Source organism: Cicer arietinum, unplaced genomic scaffold, assembly GCF_000331145.2.
Source record: "Cicer arietinum cultivar CDC Frontier isolate Library 1 unplaced genomic scaffold, Cicar.CDCFrontier_v2.0 Ca_scaffold_6327_v2.0, whole genome shotgun sequence".
Taxonomy (NCBI): Eukaryota; Viridiplantae; Streptophyta; class Magnoliopsida; order Fabales; family Fabaceae; genus Cicer; species Cicer arietinum.
Genome location: NW_027339974.1, coordinates 22,728 through 31,730, shown reverse-complemented (window position 1 = coordinate 31,730; position 9,003 = coordinate 22,728). Strand labels below are relative to the sequence as shown.

The following is a 9,003-nucleotide window of genomic DNA, read 5'->3' as shown; positions in this document are numbered from 1 at the left end:
TCAAGATTGTACAATCAAGAGTTTCAATTTTTTTTGTTATAATGAGAATAGTATATTTATTATTTACTTGTCCAAATGTTATTTTGTTACTTTTCCAAATGTTATTTTTGTTCAAAATTATACTTTCACACGATATAAAAATTGCGATTTTTTTTGGATTTATACTTCGGAAGTAAGTTGAGAGATATAAGAACAAACTTTTACTTTTTTAGCGTTGTATTTTTTTTGGTTCAACATTCAAAATATACTTAATATGAAACAAATGTTATGTTGATTTCTAATCTTCATATTTATGGATTAGCTATAGGTTTAAACATAATGCACAATTATGGAAGTTGCAATTGAAAGAAGTTACTTAATAGTTGTTTGAATTGATATCGAATTTGACAAAATATGAATATCTCACCAAAATTACTTTTTAAAATTTCAACAAAATTATAATTCCACCGTGATTTCACCAAACTCACATTTAAACCAGACAAGTTTTTAATTACAATTTGGAAGCATAGGAATAGGATCACAAAGGACTTAACATTGCTAAATTGTACAAATCAAAGCTCTTTAGCCTCAAAATCGATACATTATGAACAAGTATCAAATTACTCACTCAACTTCACATATTTTTCCACTTCTTACAATTGAAATTAAACTATGTTACATGAAAACTCTCTTTCATCCATTTTACCTGTACTTGCATGCCAGCCTCTGCAAAAGCATTCCAAGCAGACTGATAAAGCCTCTGATCCAATCTTGTTCCTTCACTTTTCATGTCTTGTAAAAGTTTCACAAGTTCATCAACTTGACCAACTTTTGAGTAGACACCAACCATTGTACCAGCCATAGCTTTATCAATCACACCCTTATTGAGTCTATACTCATTATAAAGTTCAATGCATTTATCAAACTCTCCAATTTTACAATAAGCACCAATTATGCTCGTGTAAGTAATCTTATCAGGTGCAACTTTTCTTCTCTTCATTTCTTTCCACAATTTCTCAAGTTGCCTCAAATTCTTCTCCTTTCCATGCATGTCAATCAATGAATTGTAAATCCAAACATTCGGTTTGCACCCTCTTTCTTTCATCTTAGCAACTAGTCTCATTGCATTACTTAACCGACCTGTTTTACCATACATTACAATCATGCTTGAATAAGCCACAACACATTTATCAAATCCCTTTTGCTCCATCTCTGAGAAAACTTTCTCCGCTTTTATATTTTGTCCAAGACGGATATAGGCGTTTATAATCGAAGCGTAGGTGACTTGACCAGGTTCATATCCCTGAAAAATCAGTTTCTCGAAAACTTTGACAGAAGACGAAAACCCTCTTCTTTTGCTAAAACCATTGATAATAGCACATAGTACGCAATCAGAAACCTTGACATTAACATCCTTCATCGCCTCGACAACTTCCAAAGTCTTCTCCAATAAACCTTCTTCAACATACATTAGCACAAGCTTTAAATAAACCTCAGGATCCCTTATCATTGTTTTGTTTTTAGCTTCGACTAAAAGTTCCTCGGCCACATGAACCTCGCGCAAACGCGCAAAAGAACATATCAATGTAGAGTAAATAGAGTACTCAAAAACTCCTTTTTTATTCATATCTCTAAAGTACTCTAATGCTTCAAAAGCCCTTCCAAATTTCCCTAATGACTCACATAAAACACTATAGATTTGACCTAAATATCGATTTGAATTTCTTAACTTCCTACTTTCAAACTCATTAAACAATTGAACAACTCTTTCACAGTTATTAAGCCTCAAATAAGCTTCCATAATGTGTAAATAACATCTTGCATCTATAACAACACTAGTGGATTTCAATTTTTCATAAACCAAAACACTTCTTCTAAACATATGCAGCTTATTATAACTTTCCAAAGCAGAACCAAAAGCAAAAACACCAACTTCACTATTCAAGCTAAAAGCATCTAAAAGGGTCTCAGAAATCTTGAACTTTCTATTCTTAATGCAAAAACTAATCAACCTAGAACAAGTGGCAACATCAGGGAAAACATGATAAACCTTAAAGTCATGAGAAAGTGATGAAAAAAATTCCCATTTCTTGAATTTCATCAAATACCTTATCACATACTTCAAAGTTGATTTCTTTGGTATAAACTCTGATCTCTCTTTGAGTCTTTGATAGTAATCAAATGCAAGTTCATCCTTTTTTTGATCCTCAAACAACCCACATAGAAAATCATTCAAATTTTGATCATTTTCTAGCTTGGAATATTGTTGAGGGTCAGAAGAAAAGTTATTAACATCTAAATGAATCAAGGGGGTGTTGGAAGAAGGTTCTTCTAAAATGGGGGTGTGAGACGCAGATAAATTTGCAATGAAAAACTTTGGATTTGAGGTTGAAAGTGAGGAGAAAGAAGGGATGAATGCATGCAAGTTTGTTCTTCTTGTGGAACAATTTGTGCAAGCTAGCGACCAATCTGAAGAACATGAAATGGCCATAATAATTAACAAGTTTGGTTTGGAAATTTGGAAATGAAGAATGTTGTTGTTGATGATTGGAAGTTGTGGTTGGGACATGATTATGGTTCTATCCGAATTATGGATATCTCAACTTTGTGGAGTGAATTAGCCACTAAAAATGTGACACGTGGCGTAGAAAAATCGCAAAACATTTTAGCTTTGGGTTACATGAAATGAGAGCCACGTTAATATGTAGTAGCCATAAATAACCTTAATTTTATATTATGCCTTTTAAGGTCAAATAAAATTTGAACTTAGTGATTGTTTAAACAATTATTAGAAATCTTTTCTTCTAATTTTGGATTTAGATTAGGGGCATATACATGGTTAGGAAATATTATAAAAGTAAAATAGCCAAGTAGTTGGACTTAAAAGAATAACCAACTAGAACAATTATTTGTCTGACTTTTAATTACCTCCCAGCAGAAATATTGATTACTAGAACAATAAGTAAATTTTTTTCAATAAATTAGGGGTAAACTATAATATATAATCAGAATTTTTTAAAACTTTATAATTGTTTAAAAAAATCAGTTATTTCATTAGATAAATAATTACATAAAGAAGGATGCACCACACTATGCGTGTTACTTAATTGCTGTTTGACGCTGGCAAGATTCATGTTGCAATTGCGTAAGACGGAAAAAGAAAAAATAAGTGGTATGATAGATATAACAGTTAATTACTCTATCAACTTCTATTCTATGTCTCATAATAATTCATATACCTTCCATTCAGCCAAAGTCAAACCAAATAGTCAATTACTAACTGGCTGGTAGTTCATACTAAAATCGGTTCAAGATGAAATCATTGTTTGATTTGTTTCATATCATCTCAAACAAAATCTTCATCAAGCTAGAGCCACTGGATAACACAACCAAGTAGAAGGTTTTCTATTAATCACTTTGTCAAATTCCAGCAAAGCTGAACGAGGTATGACTTTTTTTTATCATTAAATGTTATACCAATCGTGTACTTAGTTGTGAATGCTTCTATAGTTTTTCTTTTGGTTATATCATAGTCACAAAGTTGGCATTGAGTATTCGAGCGTAGTATTTCAAGGAGAAAAGTTTAACTAGGAAAGATCAAACAACCAAAAGAAACAGATTATACTATAGAAAGAAAAGGAATCACTAAAGAAGTGAAGAATACATTTACGAACTTGTAACACTTTGTTTATACAAGACATCACTATCCCATTTTCCCAATTATGGTTGCTCAAACAACAGAACCAACCATTGACAAAGCAAATATCAGTTATAACACAGCTCGACATGTTTTGAGAATGCATGAAATGTCACGTTTTGAAATCTACAAGCTTTAATGAACCATAAAACCCATCATACAAGCTTTGTCACACCTAACATTGAAAAGACTAGCTTTCTGTGCTCTAAAAGTTACCCTTGAACTGTGAGAATCAGGTAAGGAGATTATCAACCACTGATGACTCCCTTTTTCTAGGTATGTTAAGCAGTTTTCAGCGAATAGGGTGATATTGTGTGATGCCACGCTTAGGTGGAAGCTTCCTCAAAATGAATAGGACCAAAGAAGAAGGTAATATTTCTGCCAACTGCAACAAAAATGTGAAAAGGGTAAGAGGAATAGTGGGAGACAGCAACAAATCAAAGCCATACAAATATTGTTTATCATGATTTACCCTTCATAGAAGTTTAAAAGTATGCCAACAGAATGTTGGCTTTATCATCGTGAATTTTTTATAAAAAAAATTGGGAAAGGGAAAATTATTATTAATAACGGTGACACTAATGGTCATTTTACAACTGTCCCATATAGAATTTGAACTTTGTCCCTTGAGATTATAATATTAAGCTTTTACCACTGAGCTAACACCTGGAGGACTATTTCTACATGAACTGCTAAAAGCACAATTATTGATACCTCACAAAAGCAATCTAATACCTTCCAATTGAAATCAGAACATCTATAACAATTATTTTCTTATAAACAAAATTTCCACATGTGATTGGAAATTTGATCTAGAGATGTGCTCAGCATGAATTGTTGGATTTTGAAACATATATGATTTAAACACACAGGCCACTTCCCATTGAGTTTAAGCAGGAAAAGGTTAGAAAAAATTTGGGTCAGAAATATTTAGACTACAAATATGTCAGGAATTCCACCACTCAGCTAAACTCTAAAAGCCAAAGTAACCAAATAAAGCACAGAATAGACCTAAAGAGAATAGCAGTGAGTAAAGGGCATTTTAGCCCAGTAGCATCTTAGTTGTATTTAGCAAGGGGGATGTGGTGTTCAAAGTGATGACTTCCAAGAATCCACATCCAATCTTCCAATGTCCCAACTAGATCCCCAATCTTACCAAACAAAAACGAAACAGCAAAAAGTATTGGCAGTAAAAAAATGAAATAGAGAAACACAGACAACCTTACCAGGTAATATATGAAGTTTAGAATAGGATGGTCCATGACATTAAGGTCCGCATGTTTATCAAATGCATTAAAACACATCTGACACAACAAAATACAATCAAACTCAATTTGAAAACCATCATAGGAATCACTGAGATTTAAAATAGAAGGGACTCACCATAATGCATCTGATAAGGAAACATAAAAAACATATGGTTGTCACATAGCCAACCTAAAAAGAAACATCACTTATTGTTAGAATTATATTTACAATATCTTTAGATTATCTACAAAAAATTCATATAAAACTCCATTTTCAAAGTCCCTAATCTCTCATTTACCTTTTCTCTCTCTCCTCCTTTATCTCTACAGAATTCCTATAATTTAAACATGGTAAGACAATAGCACCATCTTCTAAGGTCCCTATTCTCTCATTTACCTTTGCTCTATCTCCTCCTTTTATATCTACATATTTAGGAAATTAAAATAATGAGTTGTTAGCATGTACTGGGTACAGGTTATTGGGACCTCTAATACTTGGGGTTAGTAGTTCTAGTATATTAGTGGGTTTGGGGATTTAGGCTTGTTTTAGTAATCCTACACTCGACCTCTGTCAGACTGCATACCTCTTGCAGCTTCTTACGTCGCCCTTTGGATTCCACAGGAAAGCGTTGCAGCATCAAGAATAGTCTACAAAAAAACAGTAAGAAAGTGGACACAAAACGAGATGGGGAAATCACTGGTACTACAAAAGTGGGAACACAATATTTGCATATACAAATAACATTCACATTTAACTTAAGAATTGACCTCTAAAGGTGCTTGATTTAGGATATCTGCCTTAAGTTACAATCGTTAACAGAGAAAATAAAATGAAATAGCAAGTCACAAAAGCTCAAAAATATAAAGCTGTTCAATCTTGCCACATATCTGATGATCATCCCTTTAAAATATCATGAGAAGAATATCGGAGGAGTCATAAGATAAACAAGTAAACATCAATACCAGTACTCTAAGAGAAATGGGCCCCTAAGGTCCTAATAAATAAACTTCCAAGGACTTGCATGAGCCTGATACGAAGAAGTGGTATCTTGTAACCTAAATGCAATAAATTTCATTCCAAATTACATCAAAGGGGGTAGAAAAGCAAAATAAAAAACAACAATACCTTCCACCATAGAGAAGAAAGCCAAGGGCAGCAAACAAAGAAACCCCTATTGCAACATGTATACCATATGAATTAGCAAAAACTCAAAAAAGTTGAGATAAATTGAAACAACAAAAAAACTTCCAACAGACAAACCTGCAAAGAACACCTTAGACAGAATGACCAGCACACTGACTGGTTTCCACCATAATACCAACCACAAAACAATCTGTCATGCATTAACAAAACAAACACACAAAAACAAGATGGGTCATGCAACAAACTTAAAACTCGTGAACATGAAACAGCAATTTGATACTTTTCAATAAATATTGAAATTAGAATTAAAGGCACTAATGATAGACTTATTGAATATTAAAGGTCAACAGTTAGAGATCTGTTTTAGCCTCTTGAGGACATTACTGAAAAGGTAAGTAGCAGCACAGATTTTGTTAGGAACCCAAGATTTGGATTCCTAAGAAGTAACACTTTTATTAAGAACTAGGAGAGAAATCTCTCCTCCAAGGGTTTCCACTTCACAATAGAGACTATTCTCTATTTAACAATTGATTGCAATATTCAATGATATCTCAACTAACTACAGAACCCCTATTCATACAGAATAGTACTAACTACCTCATAACTAACTAACTATAACAACCATTAATTACTCTAATATCTATTATACTATATCCTAACAGGGAGACTCATTAGGAACTCTTTATCTAACACTGTACAAGTTTAATTCTGGGTGTTTAATTTGGGAATAAAATGCACGTTGTGTGAAACGGATTCTATTTTCATGTTATCGTAATAGATGCTACGATCTATTACAAAGTTTAATTCCGTGTGTTTGGTTTGGGAGTGAAGTACAAGTTTAGCTCTTATGCCGGGTACCCATAGAATTTCAGCTGCTTTATTGGCCAGACTGCTGTATTCAGCTAGAGAGAGTCCAATATCTACATAAAGAGAGCATTAAGAGGATACTGATGAAGCTATAACAGTGGGAGTAACTTGTCAAATGGAAGGAGGTGTATCAACAAAGCTATGATGTCACGACAGAAAAAGTGACGACATACAGGCTCTTAATTATTGTCCAAGGTAATAAAATATAAATTTGGGATCTAGCTTGTTAGAAAAGACTTGTATAGTTATTAAATATAACACTATTTCTTTCTGTCTCTACAATCATAACCTTACAATGAACAATATTGGATATCTAGCAAATTTACCTCCTGGCAAACCATATACTGACTCAAAACTAACGTCAAACATCTTTCAACAATTGATAACATATACTTAGCCTTTGTAAATGATATGTAATATTCAGGTGGTTTTTAGTGCCGCAATATAATCCAACAATTGATAACATATATTCAACCTTTGTAAATGATATGTCATGTTCAGGTGGTTTTTAGTGCCGCAATATAATCCAACAATTGATAACATATATTCAACCTTTGTAAATGATATGTCATGTTCAGGTGGTTTTTAGTGCCGCAATATAATCCAACAATTGATAACATATATTCAACCTTTGTAAATGATATGTCATGTTCAGGTGGTTTTTAGTGCCGCAATATAATCCAACAATTGATAACATATATTCAACCTTTGTAAATGATATGTCATGTTCAGGTGGTTTTTAGTGCCGCAATATAATCCAACAATTGATAACATATATTCAACCTTTGTAAATGATATGTCATGTTCAGGTGGTTTTTAGTGCCGCAATATAATCCAACAATTGATAACATATATTCAACCTTTGTAAATGATATGTCATGTTCAGGTGGTTTTTAGTGCCGCAATATAATCCAACAATTGATAACATATATTCAACCTTTGTAAATGATATGTCATGTTCAGGTGGTTTTTAGTGCCGCAATATAATCCAACAATTGATAACATATATTCAACCTTTGTAAATGATATGTCATGTTCAGGTGGTTTTTAGTGCCGCAATATAATCCAACAATTGATAACATATATTCAACCTTTGTAAATGATATGTCATGTTCAGGTGGTTTTTAGTGCCGCAATATAATCCAACAATTGATAACATATATTCAACCTTTGTAAATGATATGTCATGTTCAGGTGGTTTTTAGTGCCGCAATATAATCCAACAATTGATAACATATATTCAACCTTTGTAAATGATATGTCATGTTCAGGTGGTTTTTAGTGCCGCAATATAATCCAACAATTGATAACATATATTCAACCTTTGTAAATGATATGTCATGTTCAGGTGGTTTTTAGTGCCGCAATATAATCCAACAATTGATAACATATATTCAACCTTTGTAAATGATATGTCATGTTCAGGTGGTTTTTAGTGCCGCAATATAATCCAACAATTGATAACATATATTCAACCTTTGTAAATGATATGTCATGTTCAGGTGGTTTTTAGTGCCGCAATATAATCCAACAATTGATAACATATATTCAACCTTTGTAAATGATATGTCATGTTCAGGTGGTTTTTAGTGCCGCAATATAATCCAACAATTGATAACATATATTCAACCTTTGTAAATGATATGTCATGTTCAGGTGGTTTTTAGTGCCGCAATATAATCCAACAATTGATAACATATATTCAACCTTTGTAAATGATATGTCATGTTCAGGTGGTTTTTAGTGCCGCAATATAATCCAACAATTGATAACATATATTCAACCTTTGTAAATGATATGTCATGTTCAGGTGGTTTTTAGTGCCGCAATATAATCCAACAATTGATAACATATATTCAACCTTTGTAAATGATATGTCATGTTCAGGTGGTTTTTAGTGCCGCAATATAATCCAACAATTGATAACATATATTCAACCTTTGTAAATGATATGTCATGTTCAGGTGGTTTTTAGTGCCGCAATATAATCCAACAATTGATAACATATATTCAACCTTTGTAAATGATATGTCATGTTCAGGTGGTTTTTAGTGCCGCAATATAATCCA

General features: G+C 32.7%; 2 protein-coding genes across 2 annotated transcripts; both read right to left on the bottom strand.

Annotated features, from left to right (window-relative positions):
- Positions 1-441: 441 nt before the first annotated feature.
- On the bottom strand, positions 442-2,564 carry LOC101512527 (pentatricopeptide repeat-containing protein At5g13770, chloroplastic-like). Its single transcript, XM_004498108.4, has one exon. The coding sequence runs from the start codon at positions 2,546-2,548 to the stop codon at positions 650-652; it is 1,899 nt and encodes a 632-aa protein (XP_004498165.1). The 5' UTR covers positions 2,549-2,564; the 3' UTR covers positions 442-649.
- A 1,042-nt stretch (positions 2,565-3,606) lies between these two features.
- On the bottom strand, positions 3,607-6,288 carry LOC101503199 (tobamovirus multiplication protein 3-like). The gene is made up of 6 exons (XM_004498165.4): positions 6,185-6,288; positions 6,050-6,095; positions 5,508-5,571; positions 5,060-5,113; positions 4,903-4,980; positions 3,607-4,061 (listed from the first exon to the last, which is right to left on the bottom strand). The coding sequence occupies exons 3-6, from the start codon at positions 5,559-5,561 to the stop codon at positions 3,969-3,971; spliced, it is 279 nt and encodes a 92-aa protein (XP_004498222.2). The 5' UTR covers positions 5,562-5,571; positions 6,050-6,095; positions 6,185-6,288; the 3' UTR covers positions 3,607-3,968.
- Between the last annotated feature and the right edge of the window lie 2,715 nt (positions 6,289-9,003).

Excerpts from the sequence above, each read along its gene's own strand:
- LOC101512527 (XM_004498108.4), bottom strand. The coding sequence starts at position 2,548 with ATGTCCCAACCACAACTTCCAATCATCAACAACAACATTCTTCATTTC.
- LOC101503199 (XM_004498165.4), bottom strand. The coding sequence starts at position 5,561 with ATGCTGCAACGCTTTCCTGTGGAATCCAAAGGGCGACGTAAGAAGCTG. Across the intron at positions 5,114-5,507 it reads GACGTAAGAAGCTGCAAGAG|GTTGGCTATGTGACAACCAT; the intron begins GTATGCAGTCTG and ends GTTTCTTTTTAG. Across the intron at positions 4,981-5,059 it reads TCCTTATCAGATGCATTATG|ATGTGTTTTAATGCATTTGA; the intron begins GTGAGTCCCTTC and ends TTGTTGTGTCAG.